Source organism: Ctenocephalides felis, unplaced genomic scaffold, assembly GCF_003426905.1.
Source record: "Ctenocephalides felis isolate EL2017-DRISC unplaced genomic scaffold, ASM342690v1 CF-g0.4_SCAFFOLD_01886, whole genome shotgun sequence".
In the NCBI taxonomy this organism is placed as follows: Eukaryota; Metazoa; Arthropoda; class Insecta; order Siphonaptera; family Pulicidae; genus Ctenocephalides; species Ctenocephalides felis.
The window spans coordinates 149,398,545-149,424,173 of NW_020538040.1; the positions used below are offsets into that span (position 1 = coordinate 149,398,545).

Sequence of the window (25,629 nt, forward strand, 5' to 3'; positions counted from 1 at the left end):
ACTGCGTTGCAACCACATGATTTTAGTCCATATTTAGAATGAATTTGTATTGAATGTTCACCCGCTAGGCTACTAGCATTGGTAGTATTCACTTACTTTGTTAGAGTTTTTTTTTAATTAGTCAAGCTACACTAAAAAAAATTAGAAATAAATACTCGTTAATTTTCAGTAGGGAAGACTGGGTACGGTGTGCCACTTTTTTTAAATCAGCCATAATTTTGTTGATTTATCAGTTCGCTGAGAGAAAAGTAAATAAATTAAATGGTAATTTGAACATTTGTTTACTAGCTACGAACTCAACATAATCATTTGAACAAAGCTTATGAATAGAATATAAAATATATAACAGAACATAATTCTTTAAACAAGAAATCTTTGTGAAATATTTTATTTTCTTGTATTGAATTTTCTTTCCCTTTCGTATTTTGTCTTATATTTGTAAACCTAAAAAGACATAAAATACATGTCACAAACCATACTAACGCACACTTTTAAAAACAAATCATCATTATGACTGAACTAAATCACATAACAAAAACTAATTGGTGGTAAATAACTTCTAATGTTGAACTTACACCAAAATAGCAAACAAAGTGATCTGTTGGTATACAAGTGATTGTTGAAAGAAATCGAACAAAAAACTTACTTTTGACTCAATGGCAGAGCAATGCGGTCTACAGATCATGTTAATGTAGGGCACTGATACAATGCAATAATGGAAACTTGTTCGAACAAACATACTTCATGTTTCTACCTTGGGACCTTAATGAACTCGTCACTGATACGAACGTATCCAGTTTACCGTACTTTATACTTATAAAAATATTATTTTTAGTATAATATTAAATAAACTAGACATGGATTAGAAAACATATTCTGTGTACTTTAAACAACTAAATTACTAATTGTTCGAACTTATTTAAACTTATTTAGTCACTAATATCTTTACATGGTGTTAAAGAACCTTGATTTATATTAAAGATTTGAAATAAAATATTTTTAATGTTTTCATTAGAGTTTGAGGGAATCTTATCACCGAGAGTCAGTTTTCTTGGCATTAATTACATGGAGTTCTGCAAAACATGAAACTTGATAAAATTCATATAATCTTGCGAGCAAATATTTGATCCTTAATGTTCTTGTGGGACACTCACTTGTAAATTATTTATTTGTTATAGTAAGATTGATTTGTTATGCAATAACTGATTAAAAATGTTCGTATTTGTTTTCGCATTTTTATCGGCTGTGTATAATGTGTGTCGTATGCGTAATAATATTTTGTACTAGCATTGCCCGAATGTTAAATCAGTCGAATATTGGCACTCGAAACGTGTTACTTGTCGGAATTTGTTGGCCTACAATCATTTTCCCGTGTTGCGTTTATGTGAAAATAATTCAGTCTACATAGGTAATGTTCTTAGTCACAGGAAAAATACCTTTGAAGTTGCTCTCGAAATATGGGCTGAAATAACACTGTGAATGGTATCGTTTTTATTTCTATTTTATCTGAATTTGTATTGAATACGGAGTTTTGCTTGGTGTGCTCGAATTTACAATTCAATTGATCATTTTAGTCGAGACTAGTGATGCATGGCACTGTGCCTTAAGTAAGGTGGCCATACATCCCGATTTGGCCAGGACTGTCCCGGATTTCCATCTTGTGCCTTGGGTATTTCTAAAAGCAATATTTGTCTCGGATTTAGATCATTTGTCCCGGATTGTTGAAAAGTACTTGATAATAACCCTTTCGACTCGGATGCCGCCGCTCCGGCGAGAAAATTCATATAAATCTCGCAATTCGCGAGTGGAAAGTGTTAATTTCACAAACATTAACAATGGTATAAAAACGAACACACAAGTGTTGATTTTTCAAGTTAATTATAAAGAAAATTTGATACAAGGCTCATTAGCAAAAAAAAAAACATAGATCGATAAGATGATATAACATTGTAGGTACTTACTACTAAAAGTCCGCAATTCAATAATCAAGTTATTTAACACAAAGCTCCTTTAAAATAAAATTTGTACTTATTACTAAAATCTCTATAGAATTAGAATATCTAATAATTTAATGTGCATATGTGTAATAATTTTTGACCGCCAAATGGCATTTTTTGACCTTTTTTTCATTGAATCTCCGAAACCGCTAGACCTGCCTTACTAAAAATTCCATCAATTTTTCAATTCACAAATGAAATGTAATATGAAACATTTAAATCGTTTGATCAGTGCTTTCGAAATATTGGACGAAAAATTGTATCCGCACATACATACGCTTACACCCAACATACATCCATATTTTCTAAGATATGCCAAAATGTTCAGAAACCCCTGAAAGGTAAAGATATGCAAAATTTTTCATTTTCTTTATTTTGCAATTTCTATAACTCGCCCACAGGAAGTTAAAAATCTAAAATGTAATAACACGATAAGTGCTTGTCTATTTTTTGTTATAGTGAAAAACATTTTGAAACTTTACACATACACTGCTATGCACGCATATGTAGCGTGAGACCGCTAGGTCCGTTCGCCTTCTTTGCACTTTAGAGTAGTGTTATTTGTAAAATAAAATGTTTAATTTAACATAAAATGTTTGAATTCCTGCACGTAATTTTAAATTTATAACTGACATAACTGGCCAAAAGACAAATGCTTTCTTCCCACTTTTCATAATCGGCGACGTTCACGAAAAAGGAGTATTACTTAATAGTATTATTTAATTTTTTAATTTTTTCCTGTTTTGCTCACTTTTAAAAACTTGTTACATACGTAGAAGACATTAAGAACGTAATATTACAATTAAACATTAATTCTGTGGATTTATTGCACACTTTTTATAAAATTCAGTGTTCGTGTTCAGACTTGACGTATCATGTATTTTGCTCATATAATTGTCAACGTCTCATAATTCACGAGAGAATTATTTTTTTACTCCTTGTACTCTTTACTTTAGTAAATTCATTGAAATAAAAAAATCAGTGGAATGTGCAGTGGAATTAATTTTTCCGAAGAAGAAATTTGTTTTCGCGTTTATGATTTCTTGGTGTTTTAAGTCATTCTGATTTGAATAAGACCTAATTTGGAAAAAGTATGTGTGTGCATGTGAAATGATTTATCTCTTGTCTGCATTTTCTTAAAACCAATTTTATAAAATTAAAAGCCATATGGCTCAATTCGATAAAGACTAGCTTTGATCTTTGTGACGATCGATCAAGCCGTTTCTTTGTAATTAGCTGAATAGTGTTAATTTTTTTGTCCATGTTTTAGTCCACAATTTTTTTATTTTAAAAATTCAAAAACTTTTCGAAAGATATTGATTGGGAATTGCATTAATCATTTTCTTTGAACTAATATCGACCAAGCATTTTCTTCGTAATAAAATTTTGATTTTTTTTTGATGATTTTGATGAAACTTTGTATAACGATAGAAATTGTAGTCTGAAGTAAGCAATTTACTGAAATATTATAGGTTAACGATAAACGGTTGAATTATAAAAATTCATCAAAGTCTACAATTACGCCGTGAGCTTGACCGATTCTAATTAGAATCTATGCTAAAAAAGTAAAGCATATTTTCGGTGATCCAATGAAAAATGTAAAATAATCTATGTCTCATGATCATTTTTGACCGCCAAATAGCATTTTTTAACTTTTTTTCATCAGATCTCCGATACCGCTGGATCTGCCTTCCCAAAAATTTAATAAATTCATCAGTTCATCAATACAAGTAAAATGTTTTTTGAATTTTCCAAATCGGATGCTCAATTCTCTCGAAAATATTTCACAATTTTTTAACACTTTTTGCTTTGTATCATCTAAACGGCTAGACCTGCCTTTGCCAAAAACTAACCAGCACGCCTCCTTATCAATAGAAATTTAATGTTTTTTGAATCATTGAAATCGGTTGATCAATGTTCTTGAAGTCGCCGACGAAAATTTGTATCCTCGCATACATACACATACATACATGCATACACACGATTTGAATAATTCAAAAAACATTCGATTCGTATTGATAAGGAGCCGTGTTGATTAGTTTTTGGCGAAGGCAGGTCTAGCCGTTCCGAAGATACGGGGCAAAAAGTGCCAAAAACGGTAACTCAGTTTTTAAGAGCCGATTTGAATAATTCAAAAAGCATTTTACTTGTATTGACAAGATGAAGAATTGATCAAATTTTCATGAAGGCAGGTCTAGCGGTTTCGGAGATCTAGTAAAAAAAGTAAAAAAAAGTCATTTGGCGGTTAAAAATGATCATTAGACATACGTATGCACATCAAATTATCAGATATTTTATAGAGATTGTAACAATAAGTATAAATTTTGTTTACATTCCTATGGGTTCAGTACCAATGCTTATCCGTTAGACGGCGGCGCGGCACTTGCGCGCTTTGAAATTTCGTCTAATACGATTGCTTTGAATAAAAGTTCAGAATTTCCAAAATATGTCAAAATGAAGAAAACATTTTTCTTTTCAAAAAAATTTTGTTTTCAAGAAAAAAAACATTTTTTTTAAAAAATGTAATTTTTTGTCAAATTTATAGTTTTTCAAAAATCTAATTTTTTAGAAGTAAATTTTTTTTCAAAAATGTTAATTGTTTTTAAAAAAAATAATAATTTTTGGTACGGAAAGTTCGAGCAATTTGCCCTAAGGCACGATGCCCTAATTGCCTTAAGACAGAATTCCACTTACAGCTAGTTCTTAATGATTTTTGCGCATTGTTACAAATATTAGATATATAAAAAAAATCTTATGTTTTATTTGATAACTTTCGCATAATCACCCAAAAAAGCAAAAAGCGCATCATGCATTTCCCATTACCAAAAAATGGTGCGTACGGCGGCGTATCGTACTTTGTAGATGACCGAGCGCAAGCATGCTGCCGCCGGTTCGTCGTTTTGCTTCGTACGAGTATCGTCGGTGCGTTAGACGGCGACGCAAGATGCGTTACCGCATGCATCAGTAGAGTAGGAGAAATCTACGAGTTATTAGTTAAGCGGTAGCACGTGATTTGTCACATTCAGTTGCTCGACGGCACCTCGTGCGTTAACATATCACTAGTAGGAACTAGTTTAATATAAAAATATACCCAATTACTTAATCACTTCTTTTTTTTTTTGTTAAGTTCACATAAAATATATCTGACTTTTATTATTTTTTTTTGTTGCAGTTAATCCCGCCGGATCCGCGAAAATTAAAGTTACTAAAGTTCGTTTACCAACGAGGTGTGTTTTGTAAAGTGATTTGGTGATTTTTTTTAAAACGATAAAATTGAGTTATTTTACTTGATACTGTTATGATCGCGTGAAGGCGACCACGTGATCCACCAAGATCGGGCGAGGATGTCCTGTAGGATGCTTCGTTAAAGTAGAATCGAATCGTTAGAAGTTTATGCTTTACAAGGAGAAGCCGCTTAGTACACATGGGCAAGAAAGGAACGAAAAGGAAGACGAGGTGGAGGACTCTCTCAATCGGAGGTAAGATTTTTTACTTTTATCTATTTTATTTTTGTAACGCATTTACCCAGGGCCGGTCCTGGGGTCCTTAGCGTCCGTATGCAACTTTTTTTTAGCGCCCCCTCTCCCCTGTTAATTATCTGTTTTAATAGTTTTTCATTAAAATTATATCAATATTTACATTTTTGTTTTTAAATTAATTTTTAATTATTCTGGATTTAGTACACAACTAGATATAATCTAAAAGCGTATAAAATAGATTGATTTTAAATTTATTAAGAAAATCGAGGCGATTCGTGGGTTGATTATAATCAAATATTTTCAAATTTTCATTTATTTTTAACGTATGTGCAATATTAATATTTGAGCTTTGAAACATTTTACTTATTTATTATTCGATTTATTCTATTGAGCAAATCATGGCAAAAAAGCTAAAAAAAACTAGCTTTTCATTTTCAATTATAACACTCGTATTTCATGTTGGATTTTTTAAATTTTAATTTATTTTTTCATTATTTACAATATCCACAATTGAGTCGCAAACTTCTCCTTATTGATATCGTAAGACCTGAATTGTATTCATCCTTGCTTTCTCGTCATATTCAGAGTATCAGATTGCCTTAATTGTGATTGTGATCATTTTTTAACGTATTTTAGAAGTATTGCCCAAAAATCCGTAAAAAATGCAAAGAAATTACACATTTCTTGAACTATATTGAAAAACTAATTATATTTGATATGTATTATTTCTGCATAGTTAATAATTATTAAATTTATAGTATGGACACCACCAGATATAAAAAAAAGCTTTAAGATTTTCGTTCCCAAGTAAATTTTGCTTAATTTTTTATATTTGTTTTATTTCCATAACCACGCATGTCTTCAACATTCAAAGTTCATCAGCTGAGAAACATTTGCAACAAAAACAAAAGTTACAATTAAATTTCTCGGAATAAACATGCCATTTTCTAAGCACTGAAGCCCCATTTTTCATTTTCTCGATTATAATTTGTTTATATTTTTTAAAAAGTTTCGTTTCAACTAAATCGGCTCGCAATTTTTCGTCAATAATGTCCAATAACTAATTTAATCTTTCGCAAGTTTGCGCTTACGGGATTGAACACTAGATCATTTTTTTTTCGATTCCACGGTAACTTCAAACAAAGACAAAATTGAACAAGTAGATTAAGCAATAAACAGAGCTGTTATTTACTAATTTTCAGAGTTATTAATCGGTTAATTGTTTCTACTGATATCACATGGCAAAATAAATATGCTTTTTCTGTCTCCCTATCCCTTGTTAAGTTAGATTGTTTATTATAATTTATTTAGTATTTTAGGTTTTATATAAATAATAAAAAATATAAATATCATAAATTTAATTTTTAAAACTCGTTTTGGCGCCTCCTAAGGCGTGCGCCCGTATTTTTTGCATGCATCGCATGCAAGGCAAGTCCAGCTCTGCATTTACTCGATAGTGCAACCGAGCTGATCCTCGAAATTCTTTATAAAACGTAATATTTTAGTTATCTAAAATACACCTATCCCCCGCGGAAGGAGATCCCTATCCATAAAAAACCGTGTAACTCGAAAAATTTTCTTTTATATAGAAAAACCGCGCTAAATGAAAACCGCTATAAAAAGCAGGTTTTGTCATTTTTTAATAAGATGAATAACAAACACATTAAACAAAAAATGAGTATTAATATATTTAATATTAAACATATTAAATGAATTATTAAAATTATTAAAACAAAATTTAGTTTTGATCAACAAACGGGGAATTCTAATTTTAGCTACATAGTTACATCGTAGACATAAAATGGTAACAATAAGATTTTGTAAATGTAACAGAATTTTTGTAGTGTTGTATTGTTTGACAGTGAAACAATGAAAACGTTATTATAAATATAAGCGAGTTGTAGTTTGGTGTTTATAATTTCTTGTCAATGCAACATTAACTAGTCGTGTATCGTATCGTGCCTTGAGGCAAATTACAGGAACTTCCAGTACCAAACATTTAATTTTAATAATTAGATTTTTGAGAAATTTTAAAATTTTGAAAAGACTTTTTTGGAAAAATGTTTTTTTTTATTTTGAAAATTTTGTAATTTTTTTCAAAGCAATCACACTGCTTTAGCGGCATAGAGACGAAATATTGAAGCGCGTAAACGCCGCATCGCCGTCTAACGGACAAACTATGTTAAGGAACCCATACAAATGTAATCAAAATTAATACACATTATTAAAATCTCCATAAAATATGTGATAATTTGATGTGAATATGTCGAATGATCATTTCTGACCGCCAAATGGCGTTTTTTCTACTTTTTTACTGGATCTCCGAAACCGCTAGACCTGCCTTTCAAATTTAGTCAGTTCTTCACCTTGTGACTACAAGTAAAATGTGTTCTGAATTATTAAAATCGTACGTTCCGTTCTCCTAAAAACTGAGTTAACGTTTTTGGCCTTTGCCAAAAATCAGTACGTTTCTTTATCAATACGAATCGAATGTTTTTTGAATTGTTCAAATCGGTTCATCGGTGTTCCCGAAATCGTCGACGAAAATTTGCATCCGCACACACACATACACATACACACACTACTCGTTTTACAAGTTTTCGATCTTACACGGTTTTTGAAAATATTTTTTTAACGAAATTTATTTATTATTAATCTACACGAAAATATAAACACTAAACTATAATTTGATTATATTTACAATGTTTTAATTTTTTTACTTTTGCGAATTCTTAGTAGTCCATGTCTATGATGGAAATCTGTAGATTAAGATGGAAACTTCCTGTTTTATGATCAAAACTAAATTTTATGTGTGTATAAGCTAGTTTGTTTGAAATATTAAAACAAAGAGCATAATTGATAGCGTAAATTTATTCAAGGTAAGCAAATGACAGAGCTATTTTTAACAAAATCTATAATTTATAAATAAAATTTATAGTTCGACAATGGCAAGTTATATATTTATAAACCAAAATTGAAATTTTGAATCGTTTCCGTAATAATGTAAGAACAATAGATGTTACTAGTTTTCATTCTTTGAAGAAAGCTACAATAAGAACAATGAAAAGACAATGTTTCATATTTGTTTTATTATTGAAAGAAGTTACAATGACATTCTTATAATTTATTGAATGTGTTTGATAATAAATATATTAATATTTTGCGTTTAATGTGTTTGTTATTCATTATATTAAAAGCTGACAAATAAAGCTTTCCATTGTGACGGTTTTTTTTTTCAAATAAAAGCGAATTTTTCGAGTTACACGATTTTTTATGGAACTTATCTTTCGTTTATGGCGGGAAATAAATATATAGTGCACCAATTTTTTATAAGAAGTATTGTTTCAATGATTGAATGAAGGTAATCTATCAGATTTATTATTGTGTGAGGAGTAATTTTTAATTATTGGATACGGATGTTTTATATGGTGAAACAATTATTTTATGAAGTTTATTAACTTCTGAAAAAAAAAACATTGTTTTCGTTTTTATCTAAATAGCTAAATTTCAATTCTTATGATTAAGTCGATTATTTACACGTGCCTAGAAATTCATGCATCTTGCCTTAAGGCATAATGCTAAAAACAACTAATTAATTTTTAATATGAACAATCCTAAACTTGTAGTCCTTTATGTTTGGACTTGTAGTCCTCCAAGGATTTTTGGACCCCCTCTCCCTTGGTCATATTCGAAATTATCCCCCCCCACCTACGCCACCAAACATCACGTCTATTTTTAGTTACGAGAAAAATTTGTAAAATTTTTTATTTTTCGGGAAATGTTTGGATTTTTTTTAAAAAAAAATCAGGTAAAATATAAATACACGTGATATCTTACTATACCCTTTCCTCTTCTCATGATATTTTGTGATTTTTTGTCAAACCCCCCCTCCCCCTAAAAAGCTCACGTGATTAATGGACGCCTCCTTACTTCAAAGTGTGTTACTGACTAACATAATAGAAAATTTTACTATAATACATTTTTATATAAATATATAATAAATATTCTAATAAAATTACGAATATAAATTGTTAAGTGTATTCATATAATTTTCTCGAGATTTTCCAATTTTCCTTGAATTTTACCACTGCTACTCGCCTGCAGGCTACAATTCGCGTGCAGGCGGAATTCGAAATTGCGATATATATAAAATATATTACAAATATATGATATATTTTGCGAATATATAGTATATATTCTAATTAAGTTCCTTTAATAAGAATGCTGCTTCTTATTGGTTTAATGTCGTTATCTTCGTGAAGCGAATTTATCCTATTAAATATAGCCGTTTTAGGTCAAGTTTAAAAAATCGACTTGAAGGGAGTTCAAGTACAACTAACTAAGAAGTCATCGGTTTATATTGATAGTGAATCAATATATGTTGTATGAAGTAATAATATATGCTAGTTTATATTTAGAATGGAGTATTTACATATTCTTGCCCTATTACGTATTACATGAATTTTTCAAAAAAAAAAAAATAATAATAAAATCTAAAAAAATAATTTTAAATTAATTGCTCTTATTTTTTTCTAATTTTGTTTTGTTTATATATTCAATAATTCAGCAGACTGAACTAAATACTTGATTTTGATTTGATGAGCTTAAATCATATACAATTAAAACATTTTAAATATTTTAGTGTTTTTTGCCTTTATGATTCCATTTATTCTAGGCCATTGGTTCCCAAACTTTTTTTGTATCGTGGACCTCGTGGGCTTTGCCATGGATCCTATATTTACCCGATACAGATTTTTTTATAAGGTTCTAACTATACTAAAATTTATATATTGAATATTTGAGGTAAAAATAGTAAAACTAAAACAATAAAGTAAGGGGCCGCCCATTAATCACGTAAGCGAGTTTTTAAGGATTTTTGGACCCCCCTCCCCCTTGGTGATATATGGTGATATTCAAAATTAACCCCCCCTCCCCCACCAAACATCACGTGTATTTTTAGTTACGTGATAAAACAAAAATTTTTAAAAAAAATTTAAACTTTTTGATTTAAAAAAATATTTAAAAAATAAATACACGTAATACCTTACTATACCCCTCCTTTCCCCACGTGATATTTCGTGATTTTTTGTCAGACCCCCCTACCCCACGTTATATTTTATAATTTTTTGTCAAACCCCCCTTCCCCTAAAAAACTCACGTCTTACAGGTATCAATGTCTTGTATTGCTTTATTTTCCAGTGTCTATATATGTAAAAAAAATCGTTTTGCTATATAAAAGGACTATTATTTGCCACAACATTATTCATATTTATATTAAAATATTCTTGTATACTAAATACCGAAAGTGAAAAATTAACTTTTTTTATTTCCTCTCATTTCTATTGTATGTTTATATTGTACTGCTCTGTTTGAAGCTTTTATGAGCCTCCGGCGAGATTTATCTGAAGAAATACAAACAAGACGCCGCTTATGACTTTTTTTATAGAAATATATAAAACTTGGTCGAGATTTCCTTATTTTATATTTAAAAATATAATCTTGATAATTTTTTGTCGGCTTTTTCGAGAACGCCAAGATATTTAATCGTAATCGAAAATACTTGATAAATGAATTTTGTGATTTAGTTATATCGTCGAACTAGATTATTTAATGATAAGAAATGTTTTTTTAGAGTATTAAGTTAATATTGGAATATAAGTATCGTACGGTTATTTTTCGAACACGTGGTCTCTACACACGTGGTTAGAGATGCATTGTAATAATTTCATTGTTATTATTGATTTAAATTATTTTTTGTTTTGTGTATATTCAAATAATTTAGGTTAAAGTATTTGTACTACTTCTAAGAGAGTTACCATAAATGTGGATGAAAAAATAAAAAATATAAAATATTTTAATATTAATGCTAACAGGCGATAGTTCCAAATTGTTGGATATTTTTATTTATTATAAATATTTTTTTATAAATTTGTTCTATTTATGATTCGAATTTTAGATTTATATTTAATTTTTATAGTATAATATATGATTGACAATCATAACTATAATGATAATCTTATGTGTTTGTCGTGTATCATTTAGTTTATACTGTATTAAATTACTGAAAGTCACATTGGACCTTTGTGCCCCGTCTTACCCTATTTCATTCTTTTGAAAACCTGTACTTTATGGAACATAATAAAGTGGTGCACTTGAATTTTATTTGACATAACTAATTTTTACGAATTATTTAACTACAAATATTTCTTGGTGGTGTTGAATATATTGACTGGTCTGGTCCTAAAGCTTACATTTTTTTTAATAATTAATTAGTTATATTTGTATAAATATCTGTAGGATTATATCGTTTACATATAAATTCTGTAATTTCAGAATATTCACATCAATACATTATAATAATATTAATATTATATATGATCTTCTAAGCACGATTATTAATGTTATTGAACTTTCTTTCATAACATGTTTGTAACTATGTAGACAACGTGCATGCAAAAACTTTACACAAGTTAACAAGCTAATACAACAGGGTGTAGTAAAATATCACTGCATAGAATGTAATTGTAAGTGGAAATATTTTTCATAATAAAACTTCACAAGTTTCTGTTTATAAATTTAAATATCAAACATTATCAAAAATATTTTCTAAAAATAATTTTTATATCTAAGATCCACCAGATTACTCTGTCTTGGAGAAGCTTGTAGTATTTGCCAGAAACTATAGCTATTTTCAAAGCGTTACGTCAAATAAAAAAATCGCGATTGTATTTTTAAAACTTTGTACTGACAATCTTATCTTCGGATATGTGTCAAAGTCAACGAACACGTGGATTTGAGAACACAAAATTTGTTATTGGCAAAAAAACAATGTTTGGAAAGGTTCACGAGTGAAGCAATATCGTGTTTTTTTTGTATTTCAAGAACCCTCGAAGGATAATATTGCTATTTTTGTTCTTATAAAATTAACTGGTAGGAATTTAGTATTTAATATTCATTTTTTCTGAATACATATTTGACTATATTATAGCTATTTGATGCATTTGATTTTAAATTTTGGTGAGGGCTGGACTGCTCAACTCCCATATATTTTTTCAATTTTTATTGATATCGATATTGGTTCATATAATCATTTTATCTACAATAATTAGGGGGCATTCATTTATCACGTGAGGTTTTTAGGGGGAGTGGGGTTAGACAAAAAATCACAAAATATCTCGTGAGAGAGGGAGGGGTATAGTAAGATATCACGAGTATTTATTTTTTATCTAATTTTTTTAAAAAAATTTAAACATTTTCAAAAAAAATCAAAAAATTTACAGTTTTTTCACCTAATTAAATATACACTTGTTGTTTGGTGGGGGAGGGGGAGGATTAATCGTGAATATCAGCATGTATCAACAAGGGGGAGGGGGGGGTCTTCAAAAATCCTCAAAAACTCGCTCATGTGATTAATGGACGCCCCCTTAGTTGTTTGCTCGAAGGCAGGTCTATGGTAAGAGAGCACCACAAAATAATGATTCCCTTTCCCTCGTATAGATTTATTAAACTTGTTAAAATTAACACTCATTTTACTATTTATTAAATATTGTAATTTTACTAACGTTTCGAGCTTGAGTTTTTCTCGTCATCTGTATGACGTCATCTGTATAAACTATATTTAATATTTAATCATTAAAATATGTTGTAGAAGGTCCGTGTTATCCGATGCACGAATTATGACTCGAAGATCTTAGTGATTAAATATGAAATATATTGCACTGATGATGAGACAAACCAAGCCTTGAAACGTTTGTAAAATTTAATAATTAGTGCGATTTAATTTAATAAATAGTGCAAAAAACTGTTGTATTTCTGTACGGGTGTATGATTTGATACTTCTCCTAATCGGTTATTCGGATTTTGATAATTCTTTTTAGAGTTTGTAAAAGGATTTTTTTTTAGATTTAATAAACGATAAAACTTCAGTAATATTGTAGAAATAAATGGCCAAAATTACAAAAAATCAAATAATTTTTTGACATTGAAAACATTTGAACTGTCATCTGCTAGAAATGTCAATTCACTTGATATTTGAATTTACCTGAAATTATGAGACTAGATGATATAAGAATATAAGAAAAATATAATGTCTACATTATTATTGCCAAAAAGCAGCTGAGATGTGCCAAAAATTAAAATAATATAATATACAGTCAATAGTAATATGTTTGGTAGATGAATTTATATAATTCAGTTTAATAAATAATATAATACATTATTTTTTTGAACTTATGCATGTCGCATTTGGGTTTACTTTACTAAGTTATTGAACAATGAAAAAAATATTTGTACTTATCAAAAAAATGAATCAGATTTTGTTTCATGTGTCAAAAATTCATTTGTTTGGCATTGCATATGGAATATTTAGCAAGTTGATCTTAGATTGAAGAGTGCTCATATGAACTTGATTTTACAAATTATTTCACTTTAAAATTTGAACATAAACAATAATGTTTATTAAATTATTAGAAAGAAAAATGTACTTTAGAAATTATAATTGCCAAAAAGCAACTAATATATCGTACGAGATTATGAAAATTATAGACTGAATTATTGAAGCAATTATATTGTGTGGTAAAATCAAGTGCGATATTGTTCTTTTTATGCTAAGACCATAAATGAATCACAAAGGCAGGACATCAAATAGGATATTAAAAAGTATAGGATAGGATATTAAAAAATTGATTTTTTGAATTGTAGACGTGGGCACAGGACGTCTGTCGGGTCATCTAGTATATATATATATAAATTTCCTGTATATTATTCTTCTAAATCTGTATAAATAAATACTACCGTTTTCTTACTTGATTTTTCTCTAAGATGTCATTTTGCTCTGATTTAAAAGCAATTTAAATTGATTCGTTTCGGATACATTTGAAACACATAAACATCCATAAAATGTCACAAAAACTATCAAAAGAAATTCTATGCATGCGGCATAGTCCGTTGGTCCTAAAATAACAGACAAAAAAGACCAAAAACTCTTAGAAGTTCATTAGTTCTTAATGTGCGTTCTTAAGGTTTTGGCTAGAAAAAAGTTGATGGTAATTTTTTGTGAAATAGTTAATTAAATCATTATTTTATCATATAGTACACTGTAGCTTTGAAATATATTTATTTTATTTTAGAAACAGTTGTTCCGATATTTACTTCTATTCACTTTGAATTGCTTGGATAGTTACTTTTAATTGCTTTGAATATTTAAAAAAATAATAAAATTATAAAAGTGATTAAAAAATATATTACTGTTTTCGTGTATTTGTTAATAAATGTCAATTTCTATATTTTTTTTAATTTATCACTAATATAAAATATATAATATTTTATTTACAATTAATGAGTTTATTAAAAGTATATGTTTTCGAAACTAATTTTGATGAAAGAAATTTAGAATAAGAATTATTAGTTTGAAATAATGTATGTAGAGTAATAATTTATATGCTCGTTGTGCTTTTATTATTAGAATAATGGAAAATTAAAAATAATTTAAAAAAAAATGTTGTCCCATATTCATAGTACAATTTATAACGTTATTAAAACCTCTCATATTTTCGGAAATAATACATTGCGAAATAATACATTTTAGTAAACTAATAATTTATTATCTCAAGGAAAATAAAAAAAATAATTATGTAATTTATTATACATACATCTAGTATGTTGTAAATTCATTTTTCTTTTACCAAACCAGTGTGTACATTTCTATTTGATTTTTTCAATTTCTTTTGATTTTTTTTTGGTGACAGTTTAAGAACCTGTCGTATGTCAGGGTCAAAGGAGAGTTCCAGAATTAATGGTTTTGTATCCCAATATTTTCTAACTGCACCGTTATCACTTGTCAAGATCGAAAAAAACAGCTGTTTTGGCTCTTTTTCAAAAAGAATCACTTGAAGGTTTCTTGAAGATATATTCCCAGGTTTTTTGAAGTTTTTTTTTTGGTCTTCTTGACTCTTTGCCTGTAATAGATTGAACTGTTGAAATTAGCATGGGTATGGATAGAAAAAATTGTATTTCTGAAACTAAGTCATTGCTTCTATTGAAATTGTAGTATATTTATATAGTTTCACTACTTATAAATAATATTTTGTGCATAACTTAATAGAGTAAACATTTCTTGCAAAATTAAGAGGCCAATTCTGTGATAAAATAGACCGTAACATAACGTTGTTATGGCAACGCTCCTTCCTTTCATATAAATTAGTAGTAAAAACTGTTGAAATTTTATGTATTTACTAGGCTTTTTGACGTTTTACACATAATATCCAACTTCACGTATTTGTTATGAATGCACATCAGAAGGATGCAGTTTGATAAAAAATTTTTTTGACGTTTGTGCGTTTTTTATGTTAGATTTTATTTCTAAAACACCTGACAGCATAGCAAATACATAGCGTACAGTTTTTACTACCAATTTATATGAAGAAAAGGAGCGCAACATAGCCTTGCCATAACAACGCTTTGTTTCGGTCTATTTTATCGAAGAATTGGCCCTTAAGTTTTGTCATATTCTTTAAGAATGAGAATACTTATTCCTGAATCTGATTAAGAAAATCAGTAAAAAAGTCAATTATTAATCAATTACACCTAAACAAGTTGCAGTAGGTAAAATAATCACTTTTATTCATATTAGTCGGTTTTTCGGTTCATATAACATGTTGTTATATGTTATATCTTCTTTTAATATTATTAGTGGCTTTTATAACATTTGTTAATACTATATTCAAGATTTTTTTTTCAATTTTACTATATTCAAGAGTTTGTTAGGATTCTTAACAAATTTAATACATAATATGTATTCTAAAATAATCACTTTTATTCATATTATTCGTTTTTTTCGGTTCATATAACGTATCGTCATATGTTATATCTTTTTATATTATTAGTATTAGTATTAGTATTAGTATATAGGCTTCTATAACATTTGTTAATACTATATTCAAGATTTTTTTTTCATAATACATATTATGTATTCTCATATTACATTTGTTAGGAATCCTAACAAACTCTTCAATATAGTAAAATTGAAAAAAAATCTTGAATATAGTATTAACTGAGGATATTCTTAAAAACTCTATTTTCTTCTATGAACCTAAAAGTAGCTTATTTGTGTTTCGAATATAACAAGTAAACCTTTAAAAATTTTCATATATTTTTATTAATATTAATTAGGAACTGTTTTTCACATTGTTCTCTATACAAAGATTTTTCCATGGTCTAACTCTAACTTCTATCTTACTAATTAATAAAATTCATAGCAGTGTACATATTTTGAAACAGTGAACTGAAGATATTCTCAATATTGTTTAATTTTTGTTATCGCCGATAAAAAAATAATAAAACATATGCATTTAGAATATATGATACTTATCGCATTCTTTTGTATCAATAATACTCTATCGAGACGTATGCATTATCGTTTATTATATTTTTCATTCCTTGCTAATGTTTTGAATTTTTTGATTGGAACTGAAATGAGAGAAATATATTTTGTAACAATAAATATCTTCGTTCGAATTTTACAAAGTTTTGATTACATACAGTCAATTTTTTGATATCGCAGGGTCTGGAGTTATTGACCTTATCTGTTCTGAAGAAAAAAATCAGTAAAAATAAGATCTCACGTTGTGTGTAAACTGTGGGCTTTTAATTGCAACCTAGAGCTTTGGTGAAATTATGACTATTTTTTGCTTATTGTGGTCGACTTTTATTAATTTTGTGCATTCACATTTTGGAACCTTAACCGAAAATAGCATTTCCTGGACCACAGTAAAAAAATACAATTATCCCAAGTTTTTAAGAAATACCTTTTCGCTGAACTATGAAGTTTAAAAATTTAAAAATTGGCAAACTTTGAAAGTGCCGTTTTTAAAAAAAAATGATCTAAAGTGTTTTGACAAATTTCATCAAAATAGGCACATATAATCAGTATTGTAAAATGGCAAAGTATTTGATCATTTTATTGCTAAAAAACTTTAAGTAAAAAAATAAAAATCTAAAAATAAGACCATACTAAATACTGATAAATTTATCATTTTTAGAGTCAATTGATAGATTTTTTTTATATTATTGTGGCGATTAACGTGTTAATAATGAAATTTCAGAAATCAATTATTTAAATACACATTCACAATTTTTGAAATTTTTTATTAGGCCCTTGATTATTTATTTATTTATATGTTTTTGTTGATGACATTGTTGTCGTTGTTTTTTGATGATTATTTTTACCATTTTTATAAATTTATTTTACTAGTTAAGAATTCAATATAAGGTACTTTTTGTATTTATGTACATTTTTAAGATGTATTTACATTTTTTTATAACTGTAAAGAATTATGTATATAAAAATGTAAATGGCATGAAAATGTTTAAAACAAAAACCATTAAGCCTATTCAATTAAGATTGAGCAATTTTTTTTACCTCACGGGCTACAATTAATTTTTAAAATTTTATGGCGGACCGCACTTACAATAATCTGCAAATAATTTACAAAGCTTTGTATATAATAATAAACATTGTAATATAGTATACAGATACAACAATAAATAATTAAATAAAATTAAATAAAAAAGAATACTTTATAATTAATTTATTGATAGGAGAAAGTTGAAAAATTAAATAAAATCCTATTTTGGAAATGCTTGGCGGGCCGCGGAATAATATTTAAAGGGTCGCAGGAAGCCCGTGGGCCGCGGGTTGTTCATCCTTGCTCAAAATCATAGTCTTTGAGTTGAGAAATCTTATTTAAACTTATAATTGATCGATTACAGAATGTACATTTATCTCTATATGTACTATATAATGTATAAGTGTATATATAAATGTATTTCCCACTTACTTTAGCTTATCTGCTTTTTAAGGGCATGTTTGAGTGATAAGTTTTTTTTACAAACACTTTATATATTCAATATTATTTACTTCGTGCTTGAATATATTGATTTTCACACCGAAATCGACATTTCGTCTTTCTACTTGACAAATGAGTTTTAACAGAGGATTTTTGCACCCTGTGTCACTTGACTTGGAGAGTAATTCGATACTTTTTCAAATAAAACCAGACACGACTAGGAAATCGTTCAAGTTTGTAAAATATTTGAAACATCTTTGGTTGTGAGATAGTTTTGAAAATATTTGTGAGTTTTGTTCGATAGTTTTCAATCGGATTTCATCATATAATTCTTACATATAAATATTTCATTTTAGCAATAAATTAACTTTGTTATAAGGGAATTATATTGTTCTTAAGTCAAGAATCTTGGATAATTGTTAAACTTGGTTATTATTAAAACACATTTTGAGATAGTATCGAAATTTGTAAGTTTGTTTAATAGTTTTCAATCGAATTTCATCATATAATTCGTACTAATATATAAGTTTTTTTATAATGGCATTAAATTATTTATCTTCGTTATTAGAGACGAGAAGTAACACCTAAACATTTACCGATAAGTATATTTATGACACATTAATCCATAAATTAGTTTTTTTTTTCAACTTTTATTAAATTAAAATTAAAATTTAAATGCATATCAATTTTTATGTTTTCTATGAAAAATATCAAATATAAAAAAATATAAGTAAAAGAAAAAAATAACGAATTTTTGATCCTAAAACGTGACGAAAAAAGTCTAGTCTGAATATGATTTATAGATTTCGAACTTTAATTTTCAAACTCACATGATTTTAATTTTTAAAACTTTTATATGCTATAATTTAATGTCTTCTCGAATTATTTATCCTTCTTAATTTTTCTTATTACATCTGTTGAGCGTATATTTAATTTAATTACATTTGATACTGTTATTTTAGCAAATTTAAGGTCGTATTTAAACAAATACATGTTTCCTATGTATTTGCTTAATGAATATACTTGTACATAAATACACATTCTATAACCAATTAGAATTCCCTTCAATGCTATTAGTAAATCACATATTAATTGGTTTAAAAGCAATTGAAACCGCTTCATAACATGGAAGATTTTTTAAATGATTGATATTATCACGTCGATAATTAGCAATTTGTAGATAATTATATTAGATGAAGATATGCCTTTTTAATCACACCTCGTGTACTTTGAGAAAAAATGAATCATTATAGATTGTCAATTATATTTTCGAATTAAGTTTAAAATGAACTTTTATATCTTGATAGCAAGTCGACCTAATAATTTCGTAGCAAATAATTTAAAAAAAAGTATTTTCTCTGTAACAATTATGGTTAAAAACTCGAAAGAATTTTTGAGTAATTTTAGATGCAAATGCCTGATGATATTTTTGTAAGGACCTGTGAATACAAAATTTACATTTTAAACGTTTTTCTCCAATATACAGGTCATAGATTTATTTCTAAATATTAAATTATTTTTTTGGTTTTTTTATTTAAATTAAATAATAAAAAATGTCGAGAATTAATGTTAAAATCATAAATAAAAATGGTAACAAATTGTGATTTTTATAAATAAGCTTAAATACCGTAAAGACGTGAACAATCATAAAAAAGACGAATTTTCATACGTGGACTCTTTTCCTACTTTCACTTTTTTTTAGAAAATATTATAGTGTAGGAGGGCTAATGGTAAAAATGATTCATAAATATTCCATCCTTTCCACTCGGAAAGGGATTTTATTTTATTTTATTAACTATCTTGTAAGATGCGTTATAGTGATCGCAAAAAATCAAATATATATATATATATATATATATATATATATATATTATAACATTTTGGTATATCCTATAATTAGATAAAATGGATGTGTGTGTGTATGCGGATACAATTGTTCGCTGACGATTTCGAGAGCACGGATCAACCGATTGGAATGATTCAAAAAACATTTCACTTGTTCTGACGTAATAAAGAATTAATTGGTTGTAATTTGTGGGAAGGCAGGTCCAGCAGTTTCGGAGATTCAATAAAAAAAACATTAAAAAAATACCATTTGGCGGTCAAAAATGTTCATTTTTTATTCATTTTTATGTTGATATTTTTAATTGTACCTACTTATATAATGTTTTAACAATAGTTTTGCTATACCTATAAAAGTTGATACCGTAACTTTTTTTTTATTTTAAATTTTATCAGTTAATTATTAAGTTATTTCTTCACTACGTTTTTCAGATTTGTGTGTAGTTTAATATATTTTTAAAAAGCCTTTTCCTTTTACTGACTGGATGGATGTTTAAAGTTTTGATTTTATATATTTTTAATATTAATTAAAAACAAACAATATTTATTTAAAAAATATGAATAAAAAATACATTCACTCTCGAAACTTTCCATTACTATTTATATTTTATGTACGTGAAGTTATAAAAATGCATCAAATTTCTCTCTAAGCTTCGTGACCGCATACAAGATTAAATTGATTGAAAACTATTTTCTTCAATTGATAAGTGTACATCAATTCATGTGTCATATCAGAAGATATAATCCTTCAATGATTCGTCTATCAACATAGAGACGGATTATCGCATGTAATTCTAGTTGTCAAGTGATTTTCAATTCGAAAATGGGAATTGTGGCGCCAATATAGAGCTTGGACCTTGCAACACCAAGCTTTTGAGTTAAAATTTAACATTGTATGTAAATTGATATCAAACAGTAGTGTTATCCGTTTTTTTTGAGAATCTAGATCATATATATGTTTCCAAATCAAAATAGCCTTTTCGGGCCTTGTGCTGTGATTGAGTAAAAAATACTATTTATTTGCTTATTAACTTTCTCCTTCGATAACTCAGGTTGTTAGGTTAAAGTTAAACTTTTGTAGCTGTGGATTGTATTAAACACTGATTTTTTGGTATAATTTATGTATTTATTGCAAGTTCTTATTATACTACTGATATGTCACTAAGTTCTAATTGAAAAAGATACCTTTATTGATTATTTATTACGAATGTTGTTACACGGACTTTAATTTTAGGAGTGAAAAAAATAAGTCCACTACCCCCTCTACAGGGTAGCAACCATCCGGTGTAAAAGCTCAATGCCATGAAGATTGTCGCCTTCATGGCCAATATAATAAAATGTAATTGTTTGAAATATGTAAAATATAATCAAAACTAAATAGTATAATCATTGGGTCGTCTTCTAACAGCCATATGATGAAATACAAAAAAAAACTATTGAAATACTTACTAAGTGTCTTCATGAATAGTCAAAGTTTTCAGAAGGGCATTTTCACATTAGATTTGTGTTAATAAATAACTATATAGTAGAGTAGGGCACGAATGTCCAATTTGACTTTAAGTATTTATACATTCTAAACCAAATGAACTACATCAAAACACGTAACACGTATCAAACAAACAACTATCGTACTATGCTCAGCGAAATTCCCAGTTAATTCCTATTATAGTTTTTTTTACTATTTTTCTAACATTTGTCATCTATCCTTCGTTACCCCTTAGGTGGGGTAAAATATGACAGCCAGGGGGCAAACACATCCTATGTCTCAGTTTAACTTTTTTTTTTTTTTATTAACTCTTTTATTTACAAGTGTCCAGTATAGGACATTCAGTAAATTTAATGGATTTACAATAGTCCGCCGAAAAGGTACATTGTATACTACTTTGACTTGTTGGAAAAAACAACTCAGTAGTTGTTTTTTCGATATAAAATCTACAATATTTACTTATTAATAATTTCTTATTAATAATGATTAAGTTATTTTAATTTTAAAAAGATTTTACGAAATGATACCTGCAATACTTGGCCAATGCAAAGTATAAATTTCATGGGCACATATTTTACAAAGGTAATACTATACAACTTTGATCTGGTATTTTGTCAGAAATATTCATCAGCGTAATAATTAAATTTAATTTCTTGTAAAATTGCTTTTTTAACTGAATTTACATTTTTATTTAATTTTTTATTAAACGTCTTTGCCAGGATATAGGTTCGGTTGGTCATTTTTACCCTATTCACATGTGAGCTATTATAGAGGTTATATAAAAAAATCTGTTGAATTTAACTTAAAATCAACGATACATAATACATCTTATTAATTAATTAAATTATATTAAGGTCTCATAAATTAAATAACAGTGCTCACAACTAGAAAAAATAACAACGAAAGAAACGCTGTAACGCTTGTTTACACACATTTTTCCCTCTACTTTCAAATAGTCAAAGTCCTAACTTTACTTGCTATTGAGATATTGGTGGAGAACCTTTTTTAACGAACGTTTAATCCCCGCTTTATCCTAATTTTAATACATATTTCTAAAATAAAGAATATTACAAATAATTTCCAAATACATCATTTCCAATAGAAATTCATTATAACTGAGGATTTTAGGTCATTTATTAAAATGTGTCCCCAACACAATCTTGATTGTTTTCCCATTTTCAAGGAAATTTTCATTGTGTTCTATAAATTCAATGCAATTCCCAGGAGTGTGCGACATGTTTATTATCACACAGATGAATGATTTCATTGTCTGTGTTTTTTTCAATGTTTCATTCATTTACAGATTTTTTCGCAAATAGTTTTAAATGTGTTAACTATTAATGTTCATTTGGCATGGCATTTGCTAAATATGATTTCTTAATTTTTATTAAAATTCTTGTGAATTTATAATAAAACCGTATATTTATTGATCTCATTGAACATCATCTTCCTCATTCAAAACCATGTGACAAGGCGTTAGGGCTTATTGCCAAAAACTAGAGACGTCTGTGTTATTATAGGTCATGTGCTATCCGCATTATATAAATAGTTTATATTTCATTTTATTTGAAATCATATGAATGAACATAGAATCATAAAACATATGTTTTATTAACCAGAAACATTGTATTCGCGTTTTAGTATTTTTAAAGTAATGTGAGAAATAGTCACCTTTAATTTACGGTTCTGATAATCTCTTCTGGGTGACGATTTTTTGAAAATGCTTCATTATGAATTAGGAAGTTGAATATATTGCCTGAACTCAAAAATTAAAACGATTTTTTTATTACTTGAAATTGACAATGAATTCAAGATCTAGATCCTTTATATCCTATATCAGTCATTCGTTTCTTAGTCACATTAGATAAACTATTCTATTAACAGTTCACAAAAGTTCAGATTATTTGTATATTCATAGCTGATAAAAACTAGAAGTTTGTCATATGTCGCAAGTTTTTATAACTCTAAAATTTTTGGGTCAGCCAGATAAACTTTGTGACAATATAATATAAATTATATTAAAAGAAAAAAATATTGATGGCAACGGGAGATGAATTCGGTAACTGGTGGACATGACTTACGATTTATGGATGGAGCTAAAAAGTATTTCATTAACCAGTTCATATATATATATATATATATATATATATATATAACGTTTTTACGTTATAATTTTTTTTATATGGTATTCGTAAAATAGGCGAAACAATATTTTTTATGCCATACAAGTATTTTGCTGGTACTTCCCGTATCGTAATTAAGCATTCGAGAAATGAAAATAATCAATAATTGTTTTGAATAATTTCACATAGATTATTCATTATAAATACATACTCTAAAGTTATAAGTGCTTTTTAAATTGGGCGACGAGCGTATTTTATGAACAACTTATGGGTACGTTTACAAGAATCCATTTTTTTTAAATTTGATTTTTTTGATAATTTCAATTTTTTTTCAAAATTTTGAATTTTTTTTTAGAAGTTTGAAATTTTTTGGAAACGTTTTTTCTAAATAATTTGAGAATTTGGAAATTTTTGAAAATATTCGACTTTTTTTTTTTTTGAAATTATCGAAAAATTCTCAAATTTTTGTAAGAAATATTTTTGTTTAATTTTTCAAAATCTAGTTTTTTTTTGAAAATTATGAAAAATTTCGAAAACTTAAATTTTCAAAGTTATTAAATTTTTTGTAAATACATTTTTTGCACACCAAATTTTGTCGAGCAAAAAGTTTTTTGAATTAATCTAATTGCATGATCCGTTCTCTCAAAAACTGCATAACGTTTTTACACACTTTGCGCTCCATACTTCCGAAACGGCAAAATTGCCTTCTGCAAAAACGCCTGGCGATCGAGTACGAACCCAATGATTTTTCAATTTTATAAATCGGTTTTTCTATACTGTCGAAAATATCGAAGACAGACATTTGTTTGAACCATTTTAAAATTAAAAATCTTGGTACGGAACCCGAAAAAGCTTACAAAATTATTAAAATTAAAATCATTTGACCGCCATCTTTTAACTCAATTTTTATTGAGAGTCCATAACCGCTAGGCCTGCCTTCCCAAAAATTTAATCAGTTATTCATCTTGTCAAAACAAGTGAAATGTTCTTTAAATTATTAAAATCGGACGCTCCGTTCTCTTAAAAACTGAGTTTCCATTTTTGGCACTTTTTGCTCCGTATCTTCGAAACGGCTAGACCGGCCTCTGCCAAAAACTAATCAGAATATCTCCTTATCAATACGAATTGAGTTATTCAAATCGGTTGATCCTTGTTCTCGAAATCGTCGACGAAAATTTGTATCCGAACACCCACACACATACACATGCACACATACATAGACACACATGCACACATACATAGACACACAGACATAGACATAATTATTGTCTATTCATATTGTATACATTTTTATCACTCGCCCATTTTTTTCCTTTTTGTTACAGAGGTTTGATCTTAATTTAATCTCAGTTATTTTTAATTATAACTAATCTTGCGGAACGTGATTAATTTTCTTTCAATTTTATTCAAGTGTTATGAAATCTGATGTACAATTTCTTAAAAAGCGTCGTTTCTATATTTATTGCTTATCGTATTTCTGAAGTCAAAGTAAAAACAATATGTCTATAAAAAAGTGCTCTGTCATTCCATTTGTAATGAGCGCGGTATCTGACTGCCGATGCATATCGATCGACTTTATTTCATAGTTTATTTCTTATTTTCATATTACGAGTTTTCGTATTCGGGTAATGTTTATTTCGTTTTAACGAAATTCATTCAAATTTTATTTTCATATATTCAGGAAATAAAAAAGAAGAGGCTATATGTGCTTGAAATTTAAAGTTTCTGTTTGTTATATTTTCTCCAAGTTCTTTTCATAAATATGCTTTCGTAGTCGTTGCTTTCATATTCAAAACATTTAAACGGAACTCTACATTTTTTTGTCACCAATTATTAATTCTTAAAAATATGATATTA

At 27.9% G+C, this 25,629-nt stretch overlaps 1 protein-coding gene across 4 annotated transcripts in view; it reads left to right on the forward strand.

Annotated features, from left to right (window-relative positions):
* The window catches only part of LOC113378512, a 150,833-nt gene that overhangs the window by 65,860 nt on the left and 59,344 nt on the right, over positions 1 to 25,629 (forward strand). Inside the window, exons 1-2 of one of the 4 annotated variants that reach the window (XM_026619051.1) lie at positions 5,025 to 5,059; positions 5,170 to 5,476. The exons of the other annotated variants lie outside the window; for them this stretch is intronic. Of the exons in view, the coding sequence (XP_026474836.1) occupies positions 5,422 to 5,476 (55 nt within the window). The 5' untranslated portion in view covers positions 5,025 to 5,059; positions 5,170 to 5,421. Of the gene's footprint in view, positions 1 to 5,024; positions 5,060 to 5,169; positions 5,477 to 25,629 lie in introns of those variants that run through there. 4 annotated transcript variants of the gene reach the window in all.